Source organism: Atractosteus spatula, chromosome 11 (assembly GCF_055471065.1).
Source record: "Atractosteus spatula isolate fAtrSpa1 chromosome 11, fAtrSpa1.hap1, whole genome shotgun sequence".
NCBI lineage: Eukaryota > Metazoa > Chordata > Actinopteri > Semionotiformes > Lepisosteidae > Atractosteus > Atractosteus spatula.
Genome location: NC_142716.1, coordinates 6502873 through 6525921, shown reverse-complemented (window position 1 = coordinate 6525921; position 23049 = coordinate 6502873). Strand labels below are relative to the sequence as shown.

At 36.6% G+C, this 23049-nt stretch overlaps 1 protein-coding gene across 1 annotated transcript in view; it reads left to right on the top strand.

Annotated features, from left to right (window-relative positions):
- The window catches only part of astn1 (astrotactin 1), a 251224-nt gene that overhangs the window by 188626 nt on the left and 39549 nt on the right, over nt 1-23049 (top strand). Inside the window, exons 17-18 of the mRNA XM_088927324.1 lie at nt 20772-21040; nt 21952-22085. Coding sequence (XP_088783450.1) covers nt 20772-21040; nt 21952-22085 — 403 coding nt within the window. The remainder of the gene's footprint in view (nt 1-20771; nt 21041-21951; nt 22086-23049) is intronic.

The window sequence follows — 23049 nt, the reverse complement described above, 5'->3', positions numbered from 1 at the left end:
GACAAGGAGTAACTCTGTGAGAAGAGATGCGTGGGCGAAATGGAAGAAAACATGCATACTGTAGGTTTTAAGTCTTAAAACTGAGTAATTACATTTGCACAAAACAAAACTTAGATAGAGTTCTTATTCAGCAAGAGAATAAAAAATAATTCATGGCTCAAAAATGTGCTTCAAAATATCAGACAGGCCAGTTCAGGATACATTTTGAATCCTCTTGTACAGTATCTTCAATTTAATTGATTAAAAGCCTTAAACATTAGGATGTTGGTATGTATAATCAAGAACACAGTTAAATGTTTGACTGAAGAACATGAAAAAGGGTGCAAACAACAAGAAGCTGTTTGGGCCATCTGGCCTGTTTGGCAGTTAGCAGTAATTATTTGATCTATTGAGAATTTTAAATACAGGTACTTGTCAGGTCTCCTCCTACTGTCTGTTCAAGTCCAGAAAGGTTCAGTTCCTGCAGCCTTAACAGACATATATTCTCTATTATTTGACTTCTTGAATCACAGATTCAGAATCAGATTTGCAAAGGTTATGAATTTGAGAATGTCATGACAGTCAAATGCCAGGTGCCTTATGGATGGCATCTCTTTTGCTTTTGCTTTAACGGTCCACTGCTGAACAGAAGCAGTGTTTGAGAGCTAGGATCATGTCTGACTAACATGCACCTCTTAAAAAGTAGTTGAGAAGAATACATTTGCATATTAACTAGTTATTCCGACGTTAAGGCAAGAATATAAAAAGCGCTTAACTGATATAGAATATGAAATCAATAAGGAAAATGAGCAATGGGGCAAATGGTGGGCAAACTGCTCATCTGACTCTGCTATGGATAGTTTGCCCACAGTTTGCTAAGGGAAGAGTTTGAAACATAAAGAGGTACAGTAATAATGTGAAAGCAACCCACCTGATGTTTGGTGCTGATCTAGAAGACGTCTTCTTTTGCCTAGCTATGACCTGGCAGAACAGTGTGAAACAATTCCATTACAATTTGACATTCTTAAATTGTTAAAGTATTGTGATCTGTATAGAGTATCTTAAGGAAGAAAAAGTTTCATGTGTTGTTTAGAGGTCAATTACTTTAGTCTGAAAAGCCCCTGAAACCACATAACCACTGATCCCTGCAAGCTGTCCTGTTGATTGTGCATCAGATCGGTTTTCTTCCAATGCTCTTCACAGCAATTCTTTTTATGTAACCTGGGGCTTATGCTGCCCCTATTGTCATGCACTGGAAGAGAAATGCCTTGAAACGATTCATCTTAAAATATCAGATGGCACACAAAGAATACCCAAATGCAATGGAAAGAAATAGGTCATGTTTTTAAGTTAATTGATTGAATTACTGGGAAACCGAAATGACAGCTGGCAAGCAAATGAATATTAAGAGCTAATGTTTTCTTCCAGTGTTTTGTAGGTGTTTTTTGTTCCCTGCTACAGACGTTTTTGTTACATTTTTGTGCAGTGTCTTTCAAGAGACCAGACATGTCTCTTGTATTTTCCAAAGCTGTAGCAATGGGTACAGTGTGTCAGAGTAGGATATGCTCACCTTGCCTGAAGATGTTTTTCAAAACTCCCTAAGGGTTTTGATTGGATTGATTAGGCAGACTCTGAGAATGACAGTTGCAACTGGATATAATGACCATGAGCTTATGCACGTGTCCTTCAGTTGGTTTTGTTTACTTTCACAATAAAATAACTGCTTAAGGGGGATGTACAAGTTTGTCTCTTCCTTTAACTGAGGGATTCATTTAATTTAAGTTTACATTTTATACAGCACTGTTTTACATACATTATATTGTTCACTGAAGATTTTTATGTTTGAGTAGAACTGTCTTAAAGGACACAAGGGAGCTCAACAAAACACAACAAAACAAAAGAGAATGGATTGCACCACCATACACAGGATTACAGTACATTACTGACAAACCTGTGCAACGTCTTGTAAGATTAGTGTCGCCTATCTGTCTCACCATCTCCCACCTTTTTACTGTCTCCGCATATTTTAAAACCTCTAGCAACCTCTAGAGATTAAATATCTGGGATCAGGGATATTGTGATATAATATTAAAGAATCCTCTGTCTTACTGTAAAATGCTACAAACAGAAATTATGTTTTGGTGTCCTATCAAAAACCCACTACAACTAATGGCACTTTACAATTGACAAATATTTTTCATGTACTGTGATATCGCCGCCCCCACCAGTTTGAAATCAGTGACTGCTGCTTGACTTTCTTTTAAAATATACTCTTCAGAAAGTCTACAGTATGATTTTTCATATTGCCTACAGAAGAGGCAGCATATATTTAGACTGTAGTACTGTTCTCACTGACAACAAAGGCATCTCACAGTCATCTGACACTTCACATGGGTCACTGTTGTATATATATACTGGTTGCCATACTGTAGGTCCTCCCATCACTGGTTGTATAGTATCTGGTGAAATGTGTGCCTTCACTTGAGGAAATCCCAGTCAAAGCTGACAAGCATATAGTCCAGACTATAGGGTTTAACCTCTGCTCCAAATGAGAGCTTCTATTGGTTGAGGTATTGGGGACTGGACTGGAAGAAGAAATATTAAGTACAGAATTCTTCTGTTAATGCAGAAAACAGCAACAGTTTACAAGTGGTAATTAAAACATTGCGTAGTATTATAATTATATTAAAACAATTGATCTTAGAAACAATCCTGAGAGGCATATGATGAATGAATAGATAAATTAATTAAAAAATAGATTGATAATTACTGTAAATGTGCAGTGTAATCCAGAATAATTATTATATCATGTGCCTCCTTATCAAAGTCTTCCACTTTTTGATGCACAGATTGGACCATGTTATAATTTTCAAGAAAAAAAAGCTTTTAATGTGACATATGCACACTTCCTTCATACCACAAGATAATGACTTTAATTCCAAAGCTGTTCTATTTCTGTCACACCTGGGAATTTCACCAGCCTTCAGTTAATTACCTCAAAGAAACTGTCACTCTCATCTAATTTGAATTAAAAAGACCCTCTCCAATACACCACTAGATGCTTATATAAGGGATCTTACAGTTGACTAAACCATTAAATCTGATTTTTGCCCAATGACAATGATAAAAGAAATACATCTGGCAGTGTTTTCTAAGAGAATACAGTTTTATGCTTTGATACATTTATGTGCTCTTTTCTTTTTGTAATGGATGTTAAAGACTGGACTGCAGTGAGGAGCAAACCAGCATGAGAGGAAATGACAGCGGTAATTGGCATCTTTCTGCCATGAAAGCTCTAGGACAGCTCACTAGAAAAGGGGAGTAAAACCATTTTCTAATGATGCTTCCGACAGCTTGTTCACCATTGTGAAGGAAATCAGAGGAACTCAGTCAAAGCATGCTAGGAAGCACTGTCTCCCTGCTCCTGTCAAATTCTACACTCTACACAAGTAATCTGGGACTTAAATTACACTCCAAAACATGCAAAGTTAAATCACTTATGAGTATAAAACTTCAGTCCAGTCTTTTTGCCTTTTTCTTAATATTTAGAATTATGTGAACATTCGCTTCTTTCTCTGTGTCCGATTTGACTCAGCCAACTGAAATTGCTGTTGAAAAATTGATTGTCTGATTTTGTTGATTTTTTTCATTCTTTTTTTAATTGCGCACATTAATTAAGTCTTTAATACAGACTCTTCAGTTACCTTACTTTCTTTGAAATAAGGATGTAGTAGACTGTGCAGCTCTGTGTTGATGTTTTCAGATTGCTTGTTTTTAATTAACTTAGTAGTATTAATGGCAAGCCTTTAAATTGGTAAAAAAGGTATATAGGATTATAATTAGAATAATCTATGCAAAACACAGTTAAGAAGGTTTATTCCTCCACCACTTACAGTATATTAGAAATATTTACTTTAAATAAATATATACTTTAAATGTCACATAACCTTTTGCAATTTCAGTAATAAGCACTCATGATGTACAGTATCTACAAGACTGTTATTTTATATGTATATTCCTTGGTGAAAAAATTGACTAGCCACATAAACAACTGTGACACCATGAGGGGAAAGTTATGTGTCAGGGTGTACAAAAAGAAAATTAAAAATAATCAGAAAAATTTCAGGCACATTAGTGTTGTACAATCAAGAATAAGCATGACAAACAAACTAAGAAAACAACATAACTGTCTCTTTCTTTATAGCTCTCACTTAAGTCTTAGTGTCTTCTTTATGCAGCTGGAAATAGCTAGTCTATTGTTATCGTGTATAGATCAAAACAAAACAAAAAACAAGAGTGCTTTGCTAAAATCTTTTTTCAGGCATGGGTCAAAATCCAGTTTAGCTTATCTTCCAAAGATAGTAATCCAAAAAAAGCCCCAATCAGTATCCTTCAGACTCTCTATCTCTGTCTGACACTGACACTATTTCTTTGATTCTCTCTTGGCTCCGTTCAGTGTAGCAAATACTCATCCTTTATCACATTGCTATTTCTACCTGTGCTGAATTCTGCTGCACAGGTATGTCCAATCAGCTGGGGATCGATTCCTCTTCTGCGTGCAAACGATTCTAGGGCTTGTATGTCCCAAATCACTCTCACCTCTATCTCTCTTAGCTGCCAGTTAGAAATGAACCTGTCCTGTATGACTCTTCCCTTGCTCTGCCACCCAGTATTGTAATAGATGGATTCCTTGGAGCTCACATGGACAAGACAAAAAGGGTTCTTGAAAAATGCCCAGTCTGCAGATATCAATGAATTTGAGATTGTAGATAAATTATAAATGTGACAATAAAACCCATGGAGCTCTGTAGTACTTAACAGAGATGAACCATTAGCAGAGAGTAGCATGCTGAATACACACACATAGATTAATGTAATCAAAATCACCCTTCTTAATTAATTCCATTGGAACGTATGACCTATCTTGATAAGGATCATAACAGACAATAATAAAGATCCTGTATTTATCCTGTATCCTGTATCCTGTAAGATCAGTGATTGCAATATGAGCAATAGTAAAGTACATTAATACATCTATTTTTGGAATCGTTTTTCTAGAATAGGAATTAATACATTGAGAACATATACTCCTTATAGGATGTAAGTGTTAAAATAATAAATGATGCAAAAATAAAATATATTTTCATCATTTTTATAAGATATATAAAATGCCAAGTTTTCTTTACCATTCATTTAAAGCCTTGTTCGCAAAGGTTGAAGTTTTTTTCTATTTAAATCTCTTGCGATTTTTATGAGTTTATATATGAAGGATTTATTTAATATACAAAATAACAAAGAATTCAGAGACACCTCTTTTTATTGTTATAAAAACTCTTTATTGAGGTTTTGGCATAATCTATACACAAACTAACACATAACAGAAAAGGCTGAATTCTCATCCCATTTTGTTCTTTGTGTTGTGCATGCATAACCGATCACACATTTCAATACCAACATCTACCTCAAAGAGACCTAATCGTGATTAAAGATAAAACTATAACTTAAACTGTTTTCAATGTGTCCTGCATTAAACAGGACAAAAAAAAGCAATGTATTTTTTCCATGGTGCAATTCACTATAACGGGTGAACTCAGGTGTAGAGATTATTGATTTCTGCAAGACACTGTCTTTTTGTCTTCACCATGGCCCAATTTGTAATTCTGTGTGCACAGTCTTATTCTCTAGTTTGTAGGAATTACACCCTTCTCCACAAAGGCCAGCTGTAATTTAGCTTCTTGATATGCATTACATTCTTCTTTTCTATTACCAGAGTGTTTCTCTGAAAAGAGTAAGGCAGTAAAAGCAGTGCTGGGATTTCCCAAATCATCAAAGAAAATGACAAAGACATAACGTCTGGGAAAAAAAAGTTTTTTGAGATAAGTAAAGCAATACAATTTAATATTACGAGTGAAGTACATTTTGTCTGATATCCATAGCCTATCAGCTCCCAGGCAGAAGGAATTATTTCTAATTCCTGGTTTTGTCTGCATCTGCTTTCCTGTTGTATGTATGTAGAACTACGATAGCATTTTCACTTCTGTGTCTATGCAGTGTTGTACTTGTGACTTTATAGTATTATAGTAATCGTTGTAAGTCCTACTAGAGTGGCCTCAGTGGGATTTCTTCTGAAGAATTCTAGCCAGTAAATGAAAGGGAGATGGACAGTGCGATTAGTAATAAGAGCATGCTCAGCAGGAAAAAAAATGAGATATGTATGGATCCATTTATAACAATTTGCATCTAATGATTGCAAAAATGAAATAGTTAAACAAAATACCACTAAGCTTCAAAGAAGTTTACGAGAAATCCCTAAACCCTTCTGCTTTCAACATTCATTATTAGCGAAGAGTAAGCAAAATCAGCAACGGAATTTGGAACGGATTAAAAAAAAACAGAATTCGGACGGGAGGATTGCAGCAGACAAAAAAATCCAGGAAACGTTGAACGTCATGTTCCTAGAGATAAAAGGGCACAGGTCTAATTTATTCGTGACATTCCATTTTTTTTTCTGGTGATGTATGGAAGATTCATATGGTAGATAAAGCATTTATGTTATTTTAATTAAGAAATATATCTTTGATGGCGGCATGTTTGTGTATTATTTTTGTTAATTACACCTCTCGGGAGGAATGATAACCCTTGCCTTGAGCGTGCTACACATCCACAGTGGCCTGATTTCAATATAATTCCTTTTTTCCATTGCTGTTTACATTGTTCCATTGTCAGACCTGCTTTACAATACCTTAATTAATGTCAGTTTTTAAAATACATATTTTATTGTTCTGATGGATTTTTTAGGGCAATGTGGTATGATAAAAGTAATTTCTAAATGAACATTAAGCTGCACAGAGTTAGGTAGTCTTGTAGAGCCTTGTGATACTTAATATACAAGCACACCCTATACAGCACATCAGTGTGAGCTACCCCTCCCCCTCTGAGCACCTTCTTCAGTGTGACCAAACAGTGATTGAACCATAGCCTTACAAGTGGTATGAAGGAAAGAGACCGTTAGAGAGTTAGAATGGGAAAGAACAGATGTGGAACCAGAAGAGAATGGATGGAAATGGAGAGCTGCATTTGAAATGGAGAACACTCAACAATTTTTTTTGCACAAATGTTTGTGGAAGTATTGAACAACCTAGAAAGTCACCGGTCAACGGAAGGATGGCATTTTTCAATTAACTGCTGGGTGAGATCCTTGATTGCTCGTTTGTAACCTTTCTTATGTCCTAATAGATTAATTAGGATAAAAGTTGTGTGCATTTTGAGAACTCTTTAAAGCATAGAGCATCTAGATTAGGTGTGAATGCTCAGATTGCAGTGATATAATTAGTGGAATACCACAGGGATCTATATTAGGACCAATACTTTCCATAGTTAATATCAGTAATCTCAATTCTGGTATAGCTTGTAAGCTGGCAGATGACACCAAAATAGAAGGGGTAGCCAACACTATAGAAGCTGCAAAGGAAATTCAAAAACATTTAGACAGAATTTAAGACAGGTGCCATTTGCTGTAGTCAAGTGCAGAGTATTATCAGGTAGCAAAATACAAACTGTTTCTATAAAATGAGAATCACTGTACTTGAACTACTTACAGTATGAAATTTGTAAAGAGTGCAAACTTGAAATCAAGAGAAATGGACCAGTACCCTGTTTTTGTTCTTCAAGAAATGGATGGATGACATCCTCAGGATTAATTAATTAATAACTAGCAGCAATGTGTAGTAAACTCACATTTGTTATTTTTTATTATGTACAAGCCATCATGTATAAATGTAGACATTTAAGTATCACACAAATAAGCCTTTCTAACAAAACTGAATTGTGCTTCCCTGTTCATTTATTTTTGAGCTTTAAAGTGGCAACCCCATTGTTAGCTGTACTTTTATCATCCTTTCAGAGATGTGCACTTGATCTCATGAAAAGAGTGGAGAGGTTTTCAGTTATTAAAACATGGAAATCAAAACAGTACTCTTTAAAGAAAAAAAGGTATACCTGAGTGTTTTTTTACTCTCTTTTACAGGTCACAACACCTAGCATCATCGTTCCATAAGAAGGCCATCTCTGGCTGTCAATACTCTACATGTTCTTTACTCTCTGCTTCCCTGAAGTTTTCATAAATTGCCTTAATTTAAAAATATGTGTTAGCAGTAGAGGCCAGACATGACCCAACTTTTTCTACAGTCCAGATCCAGCAATATTCTGGATGGTAAACAGTTGGTAAATGGTTCCAGGTCAACTGCTTAAGCTTTTATGTGTCACACACAGAATTTTATTTGACATTGACATGTTAAAACATTTTATTTGTCCCTTGCTTACTGGGAAAATGAGTCCATGAAATGTGAATGTAATTTTGAAAACCCCATCCTTTTGAAAAGTTTAAAAGCTGCAGTGAAAATGTTGCAGAACTAGGGACACAGGCTGTCTTAAGGTTAGAAAAGGGGCAAAAGGATACATATCGCCCCCCAGCTATAAAATGTATATTATAATAAAATATAATATGTAGCAAAATTCAAAGTATATAAAACACACATGCATACACATATTAACAGTATTTACAGATGTGCTGCTCAAATTAAATTTTTAATCGAAGGACTTAGATTTTATGTGAAAGCCAAGTCATGTGCCATGGGTTTGTCGTGTATTTGTGAATCATTATGTGTTTAATTACATCAGAAGTTTAATTAATTTTTAGTCATTACTCCAAATGTTATGCCTTTATAAAACACATTTCTGAAAGATAAGCACAGACGCTGTAATGTTTCCTTCAATGAAGAATGAGCTACAGTAATGCAATGGTACTAAAGATATGGCCAGACTTAATCATGACAGAAATGTACTGTACTCTGTTCTGCTGAATTCACAATGCAATGAAACTTCAGTGTACCCTGGTTACAGAACACAGTGCTGGCTCAGGATTGTTTTATTATCTATACCCACATAAATTCTAATCTAAGTTAGATTTTAGATTCAGAAAAGGTTCCTGCAGTTTAATAGAATAATTGTTTAATCATGCCTGCAGGTAAAACCTGTCGTATTTTTCCAGTTCACCTTTAAAATCATTAATTTGTTGAGGGCACTGTTGAGGTGTAAGACACCTTCTCTCTAACTGGCATGAAATAGAAAAACAAGACTGCAAAGTATAACATTATACAGTAGGTAATGAAGGCAGTGTTAATGTGCTATTAAAAGAATGTGTTCTGTTTCAATTACAATTCCAGCACCAATCAAAATAACTTAAAGAGAGATTGAGAACCGTATCCTTTGGCAGATCATCTTTAATGTTTTCTAGCTCTTCAGCATGATAAACGTGCAAATTAATTATGGCATATATGTTTGCTAATGTCATTTCACAGATACAGCCTGAATGATTCTCTTTAGGTACAGTAGGTGGGATGTCGAAATCAAATGTAACCTAAAACCTCTTGGTTTGTTTTTGTTGTTTAAGCAAATTTTTAAAACATTAGCAACAATAGAACAATACAATAAGAAGAGCAAGCATACTGTAAACACAATCAAGAATAAAAAGGAAAGAAAAGGGGGCTAAACTAATCTTATCAGATGCTTCTGTCCAGGTTGACACTATGACCACTTGAATAAGCACTGTGCAGCTTGGCTGTTCTTCCTTCTATAAAGGCAGTTTCTATAAATTTCTGTAAATCAATATGTCTAAGTTCTAAGTCTAAGGTGTCTCAGTGAATTCACAATAATTGGACCCATGCAAAAGGAAACAGTCCTGCTTTTAGGAGCAGAAAATGAAAGATCCTGGAGTCTAATTGGTAAGCGCTTCCTAGGGTTAAGCAGCATGACATTGATGTGCTAGAACCCAGAAATCCAGCCATGTCCAAAGCACTCTCTTCTAAAAAGGCCATGTGGCATTAAACAGGGGGCATGTTCAGTGTGGAGGCGGAGCCCTGCATTAAATAGCAATGCGTTGCCTTAGCAACCACAGCTGCCCTGGCTAATGAAGGATGAGCCGCAGCTGTGGGGCCCTTTAAGAGCACACTGAACACACAGGGGAGAACCTTCCACTGAGAGTCCTGGACAGGACTGTGACGCGAGCATTTTTTCCTTCATTTCCTTCTTTCCTTTTTTTTTCCTCCTGTCCTGCCATTTATCTCCACCAGGGCAGGGCAGGCTGAACCCCCCTGTCCCACTGTGTATCTCCACTGGGACAGGTGGAGTTCTTTTTGGTTTGGCCACACGCTCCTTTTCTTTCAAACTGGCCGCCGTTAGACAAAGTCCAGTCTGGATGCTGCTGGCCCAAGAAGTTCTTTTTTCCCCCCAGGTTGGACCCCACTCAGCGGGGCCTCGACTTTTACAGGTGTTCGCCGCTGCTTCTGCCACTCCCACCATCAGGGAACCGATCGGTAGAATAGGAGGAACTTTAGCCACAACCGTGAATCCGGCAGAATGTGAAGTAGCACAGGGACAATCCAAAACGCGTAATCCAGGGGGCTTGGTCGATTGGAGAAGCAGTGAGTCCGGTAACCAGGGAAATCCGAGAACGACCACCCGAAAAACGAAATCCAAAGAGCGTGGTCAAAAAGGCAGGAGCAAAGATAAGGAACCGGGAGATCAGTCAAAAAGGTTAGAAACACGCACAAGAGAATACTTCAGGAGGCTTCTCAATAGTGAGCCTGGGTTGGTGTGTGAGGGAACTTTAAATACTGAAGGGAAAGGGACGTGGTTGGATAATTGGTTAATCTCACGGGAGTGAGAATTTGTGGAATGGGAATGGGATGGGTTCAATTAGGAATGAGATTGTGAAACAGTGGGTTTGGGAATGTAACGGCGTTTGCGAGGGAGAGTGTGGGACGTGACACCCATGTTGTTATAGCCAGCATTACTAATAGAAACAACCAAGATGCTATACGATTGCCAGCCAAACCATTGCCCTCCAAATGAAACTAGTTATAATGTACTGTAGGTACTGTAGTTAATACTATGTATTATGGTGGGAATCAAATGGGTAATCATGGAAAATAAAAAGAAATGCATTTCTATAATGGAAATTGTACTGAAATACAAAATGAAATATAACTTGTAAGGTAGAGCTTCTAGCCAAATCGGCTTTGATTTTGTGTAGACCTCCAGCATATTCCCTGAATGCGCTTTCTGGAAAGTGGGAAATTCTTAATGCCCAGCTGTGACTGCAGAGCAATTTGATGAATGTTTAACTGTCCAAGGAGCAGCATTAAAAGGCATAAACACTGATTTGTGTACTGTTTACTTTACAAGTATTCAGCCCACCAACATTATTAAGCACTGTAAATGCAAAATGTGGGTAACTGACTGGTAATATCTAAAAGAAACAAAAGAATGTCATCAGCATGAAATGGAATGTTTAGATCCTGATACAGGTATGTCAATAAAAACCATGGTGAATAATATCATATGTCAGTGGTTCTAATGGACAACAGCTACAGTATTTATGCCAGTATGTTGTGCCTCGACCAAATGGAAAGCGAAGGGACATTGAGTTTTTGAAAGCTCTTGCAAACAAAATGTGAGGTACACTATATGATACAAATCATAGACAAATCGATAAAATCAGAGGGTTCAATAATAGGCCAGAAGCAGTTCATTTTAGTCAGTCAAATGCCTTTTATGACTCAAATGAAAGCACAGCAAGGTTAATAGCTGTAGAACATGTTCTTGAATGTGGAAAAGGCACCAAGTATTATCAGAAGCAAAAAAAAAGAACTAAAAAATATCTGTCTTGTCAGGCCTGTACTAAGTACTACATGTGTACTTACATTGGCTTAGAATGAATCTTTAGCATAAAGTTTTATGTTGACAAGAACCAGTATCTTATACTGTACATTCTAAAGGATCTGTTTTGGGGTTTTTTTAAAAGCAACTGTAAATCAAAGCTGATCATTGATCTCTCACGGAAGGAGCCAACCTCCAGTTAGGAATGAATTGAATTTAGTATTAAATGACCATCTTGAACCCACAACGCCAGCAGTAGCTCAGGTGGCATTCCGTCTAAGCTGTGAGATTTTCTAGGAATAAAGTATCCATCATGAGCTCCTGCAGGATACTAGGAGCGTTTAAGATCAACTTGTTCAGGAGTTGACTAAGGCAATTCCATTGAATTTAAGAAATATGAACACAAGCCCTGAAAGGCTTTGAACTTGACCTTTATTATTGTATTTGATCATCTGAATTAAAGCTTTTATTCTCAGCTTGTTTTACTCTTATTGCAAGTAAACTGCTGGATGCATCAACATGTTCACAACTGAGGTGCTGTTGGGGCGTTCCATTTTTTGGAGCATGTCTGATATTACGCTCTTGGAAATTACATTTCTATTCTTTATCTGGCCACAGGTTTTGTTCACAAATTCTGGACCAGTCTCTAATGAAGCATTTAGTATTTACCATAAAGAATGAGAGCTAAGTTCAGAAATGTTGTTCATTTCTAAAAAAAAAAAGCATTAATATGTATCTTCTTGTCAAACCCCAGAAGATCCTACCTTTATTTATTCAGCTCTAAGCAATCAATCTGTTGTTTTGATTTCTTTAAATTTGGGACAGGTTTCCTAAAGTAGAACAATTTGAACTTTCTTATAGTGCAACAAATTTGAACATTATAAACCACAATCTCAGTAGGGAGCCACAGGACATCCCTTCACCTATTGCTCTGGCTGTTGATATGATTTTCCAGAGATGTTCTTACTCAGATAGCCCTTCCCTTTATTGAATTGAAGGCCCCAGTAATCTGTTATTTAACTTCAAGTACCCAGAAACTCATGGTGGAAGGGTTTCACAGAAATTCACAAATTGAAAGCATCTACTTTCATCCAAACCCTTTGAAGTTCTTAGTGATTTATTTTGTAGAAAGGTACTGATGAGAGTATGTCTTCTGTTGGTACATCAAGTATTTCTTTGAATATAAAACAGCCTTTGTAGTTGACCATTTGGATGTGATTTTTGTTCTCTCTGTGGTCTACAGAGTAGTTTATACTGTAGTCATTAAAGGGTTCTCAAATGTGTTCTCAATTTTGATTTGTGACAGAAGATTTCTTTTGAAATAGAGAGTCCAAACTCTCAAGATGATTCCAGTATATGAAAAAAAGTTGCACGTCAAATTCATTGTAACCAGTTCTTGATTATGTATTGACATTCATAAGTAGAGATCCACAGTAAATTAAGCTCCTTGTATCTCTCAATTACGAACAATCTTCTTTACACTGAGCTGAATGTAACTGAAGATTTTGTAAACGATTTCCCTGAAGTAAGTTATGACAGTATTTGTTTACAAAACAACACAGTTAAAACAATGAACCATCCTATGTGCTAAACTAACTTACTTGAATAACTATCTTCAAATTAATAATTTCCACCCCTACTGCACAAGGATAGAGAGGTCTCAATTCGAATGTTGACAGTTAATTTTGTATCCTATCAGTTTATGCTGATAGATATTAATTGCCTTTTTACTCATGCTCAGCTTAATGAGCCGTTCAGATGTCAGGTGGTAATTAAAGGAACGCGTTTTATCATCTTAATTACTGATATTTCCTTCCCATTGATTCATGCCAGCAGTCGATTACTATTGCTTCTCTGTAGCAAGGTTACAGTGTTGGGGTTTAAGGTTTGGAATTTAATTCGAGGGATGTTATGTTAAAAATGTATAATACACTGGTAAGACATCATTTAGAATATTAGAATCTACAATTCTGTAGTTTGGTTAAATTCTAATGATGACTGAGCCGATGAATTTAAAGGGATGACTTAAGACTTTGGAGTTAACCTTCCTGGCTGAGGATTGGCACAGTCACACCCAGCATTTCTTATGAGAAATGAACCAGGGAGCTACTGCAACAATGAAGTTGGGGTGAAGGGAGGGGGGCTAGGAGAGATGTGCACAGAGTTATGGGCTTCCAGGGAGTATTTATATGCGGGGGAGTTGAAATGTGACATTAGAATTTAACCTCTTCCCAAACTTCTGTTAATCTCTTAGTTAAAGTCCCCGATGCTCGCATCTATATGGGATTTCAGCATGTCAACAACAACCTTAAGTGTTATAAGAACTTGTATTGTGAAAAGAAACATACTGTATATATGCAATTTATATAGCACATGCAAGTGATCTTCAATATCCTCTAAATCCAACCATTAAATTTGTTTTCACAGCAGTGAAACGATTTTTAAAACATCTAACATACAGTATCAATAACACGGAACCAAGCACAATGATGAAGCGATGCAATAGACCGTAATAGAAAATACAGCCCTGCCAGTCATTTTCAAGAACTTTGAGCGGCAAGATCAAACTACGCCGCAACAAGCTATACAGTATATCAAAAGACACAAGACAACCTCTTTTTTAAAATGGTGTATTTCAAAGCCCAATCTGGCAACTCTGTCATCTTATCGAAGAGCATTTTGCTGGTGACACAGAATAAAAATGCTAAATTAAAAGTCCACATACTACTAATTAGCTGAATTTAGCCAAACTTGCCAACATACTGTATAAGAAACTCAACATACTCTCTGGGAAGATGTGAGGAAATATCCTAAGTATTGCATTCACACAAAAATAACAAAAGTGAAAATCAAAACAGAAAGACAAGAGAAACAGGCATCCTCATGCTACAGTAAATTCAGACTGTGTGCATATAGTCTTTTCCTTCTCTGATAGGTATAACTAGCTGTCAATCAGTGAAATCTGATGATTTAGAGATAAATGGGAGGTTTATAGGAGTTCAGAGCAAATACCATGTTTTATTTTTCTTTCCTTTGTCTGTCTGCCTGTCAACCAAGTTAAGATCAAACAGACTCTTATCACTTTCCAATCTTTTTGAATCCTGGAGCCTAGAATGGCTCTTTTTTACAGCTTAACCATTATAAATAGTCTCTCTAGCATTGCCTGTAGCAATAATAATAATAGAACTTGTATTCTTTTCGTAAATTTTTTCTGAATTGTAATGTATCATTTGGAAGGCTAAGAAAACCTTGTCAGGGCCTGGCTTTTGTTGTTCTTGTTTTTTGACGGGGAGTATTTCCATCTAGTGTGTGACTTAGACATCTATGAAATCTGATGTTTCAGACTTGATGGCCAAATGGCTACCTTGAATTCAAGACCTGAACCAGGCCTGTAGTGTCTATACTTTCAAGATAACTCAAGATGTTAAGGGTACATGGAGGCAAATCCCAGAGGAAATGACTTTGAGGGGGGCTGGGGGGTTAACAAGCTAAGTAACACCACTGACATTGAGTATGAAAGAAGATGACTAGCCATGTTATTGCAGCCAAAGACTAGTTTCTTTCAAGAAAGGAAGAGATTTTTATGTGAATTAACTACTAAAGAAGACAAAGAACTAAATTGGATGGGCCAAATGACCTCCTCTTACAGTATTTGTTATCGTTCTTACTGTATGTTACCAAAGCTACCTCATGCAGAATTTGACTGATCTAATCTCCTTATATCTTTAATAGATTTTGTACACGCCAAGGCCTACTTTAGTGCATAAACTGTACTGTATATTCTTGAATTGGTACAGTATATGAGGTATAGCTTTTCTTTTTTTGACCTTTTCTTGAGTCAAAACTACAGAATAGCAAAAAGCAAACTGAGCATGGTGTGAGAGTGTGGAAGTAAATAAACTTAAAGAATTACTGTCAAATGAATTGAGGTTTACTACAGTACGTGATCTGTATTTATTTTGGAGCTGTGGAATTTTTTCTTACTGTGAAAAAAATAAGCTAAGCAGAACACATTCATGTCAACAAGACTACATACTTACTGTAGTAATTCTTGTGTTTGACAGAATGGGAACCACAGACTGTGACATATAGTTGGGGTGATGACCTGGGCTCTATTATTATCCGTTTTCAAGGTTACAATAGGCAGTATTTCAAGGACATCATTTCTTAATTTGACTCTGCACGAGAGAAAAGCATTTCTTAGATTGAATACATCACATTATGACAGACAAATATACAGTATGGGCAGTTATGTTAGATTTCAGATTACATTAATTTCACTACAGTGACTACCTTATACTGTATGACAAATTAAGCCTGCATCAAAGAAAAATTACTGAAGTGCCCATCAAATTGCATGGTCCCTTGGAAGGTGTGCTTTAAATTTCTTCAATGCTTAGGTACCTTTTTTTTGCAAATATTTGGTACTTCAGTGCAATTTAAGTATTTATCACAAGGTGGTGGTGAAGCAAAGTAGTGATTGCACTCTAATTTCACCATTACTACTAAATAAGCAAATGCAGCCTCTTGTATTTGTCCCAGCATTGAACATTGCATTAAATGCTTGATTCCCCCCAAAAATTCAATTTCTCCCACTATAAATTAGGTAAAAAGTCCATTTATCAATAATAAGGATTGAAATGACATTGTATAAAACTGTACAAAACTAACAAGATAGATGATTTTGTATGCATGTGTGTCGAAACATTAAACATTATTGACTGTATGTGAAATGCACTATTAACATATGGCAGAATAATCTTTTTATGAAAAATATGCCTGCTGCATCTCTCAGGTGGGACTGTAAAGCCTTTCAAAAGCAGCTGCCTTGCTGACAAATATGCTGTGGATCGATCCAGTTTAATTCTCAGAGATACCAGAGGTGCATTGCCAACATCTGATGTTTGCGTGGCTGTCTTTGCATGGACATTTAGGCCACACTTTAATTCCCCTGCTTTCTGCAAAAAAAAAAGATGTATTTATCTATTTTAATGCAAGCATGCTCAAACTTTAATAGAACCTGGAAGCCAATAGCTAAGAAGCTGAGCATCTGTTCTGGGTTTTCTAGGACACTGTTGTTTCTTTTGTTACTTTAACACTTTATCAGTCATATACAGTACAATAGGCCACGTTTTTTTTTGCATGATGTTACTGATAGAATCACAGTGCTCATGGTCAAGCAATTCCATAGCCAGCGTGTAGTTCTGAACGGGGTGGCGTTCTTCTTTGTGCAGTAGGATAGGAAGAAAACGCTTGAAGTGGGATAAAATAAATTAAACAGAATCCAGATGTCTCACCTGACTGGGATGCGGCCCCCACAAGTCCAGGTTTCTATTTAGAGACTGAAAGAGCTGTCAGTTAGCATTGGAGGTAGCAGCTGAAAGTGTGGAAATAAATCAAGTGCAAACAGATTGGAAGAGCAGTCCCGGAAAGATTAAGTGCTGGAGGACTTAGTGAATAAATACTTCACATTGCTTTATTAGCCAAAGTGTCACCACATTTACATGCTTTATTTTGTCATTTTATTCCATTTTTGTCTCACTTCTTCATATAGCATTCACAGGAACCTGCTTAAACGTGAACGTGTTAAACATTTTGGTTTTTAGAAATGAAAATCCATATACAGTATACTGTCTTTTTTTTCTAAACTGTCAAAACAATTTGAACATATGGTATATGCAGTATAGCATAGCCAGTTGTGTATGTGTAATATTGTGTACTGTATGTACAAAATACATAATGCAATACAAATCAGATATTTTTCCAGGATTCAGTATCCCAGATACTTTTTCTATGATCAATATTGAACTGTTAAGTATCTTAATATAATCGAAATAAAATTCTAAAAGGGATTACTCTACTGTATTGTCTTAGTATTCCATTACAGATTTCATTTTGGCATGATAAGCATTTTGAGTTATCTTAATTTTCAGACTTTTATAACTGTTTGATATGATGAGAGTTAAGTACATGTGTACCAAGTTAACTTGGTAAGAAAACAGTAATACTTTATTGCCTTTGCTGTATGTACAGTAAATGATTAAATAATTTGTGATGGTGGGCTTCTACCTAGCTTATATTTTCTTCTTTTTTTACATTTCCAACAGCTAGTTCTGCTGATGGTACAGACTTTGAATATTGGTGCTAGCCTAATCCTAATAATCTGGTAATTATTTTAAAGAATAAACAAATTGTAAACTCAAGAAAGCAGTTGGCGTCTTAGCACCATCTAGTGATGGTATAAAAGCACTGGTACCATAATCACAGATCCTGCCAATTTAATCAAACAGATCTATAGTTGTTCTGAAAAACTGAGACCAGATGATTTGTAGCAACTCTAACTAATGGGCTGACAGGAATGGAAAGACCCTGAAACACAATAATTAGAGCATTTTGTCTGAAGAAGTGCTTATGTTAAGCAGGGTTTTAGATGAACAGGGATCCTTAACAGGACTGAATTGCTTCTTGTACAAATACTCTATAGAAAATTAAGGTAATTTGATAAAGATGTTTTCTTTAGTCCCTTAGAGTAATGTGTCTTTATAGAATTATCTTGTTCTGCATTAGGTTTGCTTTAAATCTGTCTGAATGTAAATCTGTATAGATGCATCAAAGTAAATTAGTATTGAGTACTCTGTGTATCTCACTTATTCCAAATCAGGGTTCTGCATCAGGCCACAGACATATGCAGACATCCTGAGTCATTTACCCTCCAATTCCCTTGATTCAGATTATTCAATCTAAAAGAGAAAGAAGAGCTGTAGATAAAAGTGCTAGTCATAAATTGTTTGAATTATTTAGAGGCATACCACAGTATAAAAGGAATGCTTAGAAGTCATAGTAAGCAATCTGTAGACTATACTAAGCTTAAAATGAAAATCGAGCAAAAGAATTTACTGGGGAAATCTCTCGCAAATTAATCCCTACCTCCCTTCTATGTACCACCCTGCAAATGCCTTTTTTTCTGCACTTTTAAATCACATCATGAGGAAATGTTGCCAATATGTTTTAACAATAAAGACACCAGTTGTTTTAGTGTGGATTTCCAAAATATTTTAAAAAGAAACCTTTTTTTTTATTTTTGAGGATTGTATGCAAGTATGTACTGTAAGTATTTTACTGAAGGGTGCGATGTTACACTGGGTAGTTAAAAATGAAAGTCTTTTATCTGTGTTTCATTATGCTGCAAGATGTTAGTCATATCTTATTAAAATCCCATCATGTGTAGTCAAATAGAACAGCTTTTATTAATTAAGTATTAACAATTGCATTCCTATAATATCTTTAGAATCAGCTCCCATCATGTTTACTGACTGTGAAAAGTTTATTATTTTGTTGAGATGAAATATTACTATATTACTGTGAAATCTAGAAAAGCTAACGTTGCTACCTTCTTAATGCCACTTTGTGTTGCAGGTATTGATTTATGAATGGACATCAGCTTTACTTTGTTTTACAAGAGATAAAAATGGAAGTATGTTACTATGACATAGTAATTATGCCTATACTGTAGGTAAGAGGGTTTGATTCTGAGGGTCTTAGAGCACACAAACTGTAGTGTATCCGTAAGTGGCAGTAACAATCAGGAGACAAGATTTTTCATTGTACTGTAGAAATGAAGAAAATCTGTTACAACGTAATACAGTATCTTCAAGAATCGAATATCTTTGGCCATAGAAGACCATGCATAAAGATACAGTGCATAAAAATATTTTAAAAGACTAGAAGATTTTCTCTTGGCCATTCATTGCTGATATTTTATTCCCATTATTTTTTTCCATAACGTTTAGTCAAATGCTGTCACATTCCACTAAAACCCCTGTCTTCCAAGCCTGGAGCAATAAATTTCTCAACCGAAGCCCAGAAGTTAGGGGTAATAACATTCGGGACACCAGGGCTGTTTGGCTGCAGGCTACTACCAAATGTTGAACTGCATTTTACATCTGCTAATTCACCAGGCCTCATTGCTCATGGAACAACTGTAGCTCGTTGAAGCCCATGGGTTGGCAGTATACAACAGATATTTTGTTACTGTCTTATTTCACGATGACCAAATCGTGCAATGGATGACACAGCATATTAAGCCATGTACTATATTTACATTCTGTTAATACAACATTGACTAATAGAAACCTGAGCAGTTTGAGTTCTGCAAGGCTTTTTGAGCTAAATCATTTATTACTCTTGAAGTGAATTTATTTATACAGTATACGCAGGATAATTTAAAAATTAGTTGGCCTAGTCAAGCAACCTATAGTAATCACCTATGTTTCATATTTAACTTGTTCTCTTTCCTGAAAAGTGTGCAGGGAATAGTGAGGTACAGTACAGAAATTGCACAAAACGGTCCCAAAGTCAATGGCAGTACACACCAAAAAGCATAATGTCCTGTTGTTACTGGTCTGGATAACCTGGAAGCTGGTTTGGAGGATGTTGTACAAGTACAGTACATACAAGTACACATTCATTATTTAGTAAATTTATATTGTATGTATATAATTTGATTAATTTTCACATAATATTTGAATTGAACTTAATTTCTTAAGAAATATGATTTTGAAACAAATACTAGATTGCTTAATCAAGAAGACAGCACAAAATTATGACCGTTGAAGTTAATTTTAATAATTCAGTTATGTAAGTTACACACTATTCTCATAAAGTTGTGTCTGATTTCATTAAAGCTGTCTTCAGCACCAGGGTATTCCCAGCCAAGCTTTTTGAGCCTTTAAATTGCTCCTGCTTGTGTAGGACTCGGCAAAATCCAATAATGGCATACTATTAAAAAATGCTGCTTTTTAATAACAAGAGCTTTTGAGATTGAGTCTGTATTCTGGCATTTGAAATATAAGAAAAAAAGTGTTCAGGGCTGCATTTTAAACTCTTTTCAAATTGTGTGGTTATTGCTTTACTTTGCAAAACTGAAAGTTTTCTTTTTTTAAAAGCCTTGCTCAACAGTCCTGGTTTTCGAAACACGAAAGGCACCCTTCCCGCTTCGCAGTGAAACATTTCTCTTATTAAAAATAAAACGAAAGGAAGTGTTGTTCCAATTCGGCCTCTGTGTCCTTTCCCAGGCAATTCTCCTTCAGATGAATCCGAAGAAAGGGAAAAAGAGCCCAAGAGCCTCACCTACCCAGCGTACATCGCCAGTCTGCTTGACTCGGGGGCCAAGCGCATGGCAGCCGGCGTGCGGATGGAGTGCAGCAGCCAGGGCCAGTGCCCCTCCTCCTGCCACCTGTGCCAGCTGAGTACTGGCCCTGCCCGCACCGTGGAACCTGTCCTCCTCCAGGTCACCAAGGCAGTGCCTCTGTATGAGCTGGTCTCCAACAATGAAACATACAAGGTGTGCGATATAACCAGCTCAGGGCTGACCTTCACTGCACCTGCCACTGGTGGTGGTGTGACCGTTGCGGTTCCACACGGTGTCGTGCCCCCCGCCGCCCGTTCCATCCCGCAGCACCTGGGGCGCGAACCCGGGTCTTCGGCGTAACGCAACAGGGAACCAGCCGCATGAGCTGAAGGAGACCTCCCTCAGCCCAGGCATCTGAGGTCCCTGCTACGTGCAGTGAGGGCGCTGATGTCACCGTATCCGAACTAGCTCCGCTACAGTGGCAGTGGTCCAATTCACCATGACTAAAATGACCGGCCCTCATCTGGTCCTGTGGGCTTGCTGTGATTTAGCACCATGCTGCTTCCAAGCAAAATCTGCTTAACTTAGATTGCACCCGAAGGTTATTTCCAAGATGCCTTGAATGGTTTTGAATCTCATAGTACTGTACATGAACCTGTTAATAGATCATAAGAATTACTTATTATCATATTGTAAGTTGACCAGGAAAGAGATTTTGGTTTGAAATAACTTTTGTGAATCATCCATCTGTTTTCAATAACTGCTTAGTCCAGTTCAGGTTCACCTCCAGCCTAACCTGGCAGACAGTGGAATCAGGATAGGCTACACCCTGGACAGCACCCCCACTCCAGTGCAAAGCACAAACTTTCATGCATGTATATGGACAAACTCTTCCCTGTTATCATAGACAGGGTTTCATTTAATGGTAGGGGGAAACCAGAGCAGACAGACAAAAACCCATCTGGCCAGACTCCACTCTGAGGGTGCCGCAGGCCTGAATCAAATCAAGAGCTGTGAGGCAGCAGTGCTAAACCCCACAACACCATCCTCTGATTTTTTTTTTTACATTTTCAGAAGTGGTGGCTGAATATGTATTGAACACCATTTAAAATATTTCTCCCCAGTCTCTGCAAGAAGCTATGATGAGCATGCTGTGGTGCTCAGGAAGTGGTGATGTCATTGACGACTGGTGCAGATGTGATTCAAGTGCCTTCGGAGAAGACGGATTGCCCACCTGTGCCCCTCTTCCACAGCCCATGTAGGTACTGTAGCGCTGGGGTGCAGAAATGCAGGTTTCTTCAAAAATCAGATTCCTCTTGGGGAGCTGGCTGACAATAATTAAGACATTTTCAGAAGTGCAGTTAATTTTATTGTACAATTACAGTACACAAGAACCTAAAATGAATTACTATTTTTACTAAAAATGTGTAATATGACACTTTTACAAGCTCATATATTCTTTCAGATTTTGGATATCTTTTGTGTTGTTTTGTTTTTTTCTAAAGAGCTTGACATTTGTATAAGTTATATGAATTAAAATGTACAGCATTATAACTAATTATGAAATATACAGTGATTTTAATTAACATTATAGTGAGTTATTACATTGAATGAACTACAGTATATGTTTCTGAATTAAACTGAGCTACTGTACAGAAGAGATTCTGTGTAAAACTCATGAAAGCGTATCATACTTTTCTCAGAGAGCGATCAGGAAGTGTTAATTCCTCTGGCAGAAAAATTAATTGAAGTTAGAACATGTAGCTCGAATGTCCTCTGTTACCACTGTGTATTGAAAGAGCTGAAAGAAGAACATGGTTTTAGGAACAACATCTCAATTTGCTTTGTGATGATTTCTGGGTCAGTCTCATCACACATAGTGTAAGTCATTAAGTTTTTATATTTCTGTAATACATTTTTAATTTTTTTGGAAAGAACAACACAGAACAGATGACAACTTAAAACAGGATTGCAGTTGTGTAAAACCTACAGTAGCTATTACAAAAAATGATATGTGGTGAAATTACACTGCCCTACAAAAGTATTGTGACAGTGTAGTCTAAATAGGGATCTTCACTGTGAACTCTAATAATAATCATTTCCAGTAAAAAAACATGACTGAACTGTGTGAGAACTAAGTAATGTATCATTAATAAAGTTAATTCAATTCTGTCCACTTAGGTTAATTAAAATTAAAAATTTGTAAGTGTTGAACCTCTTTA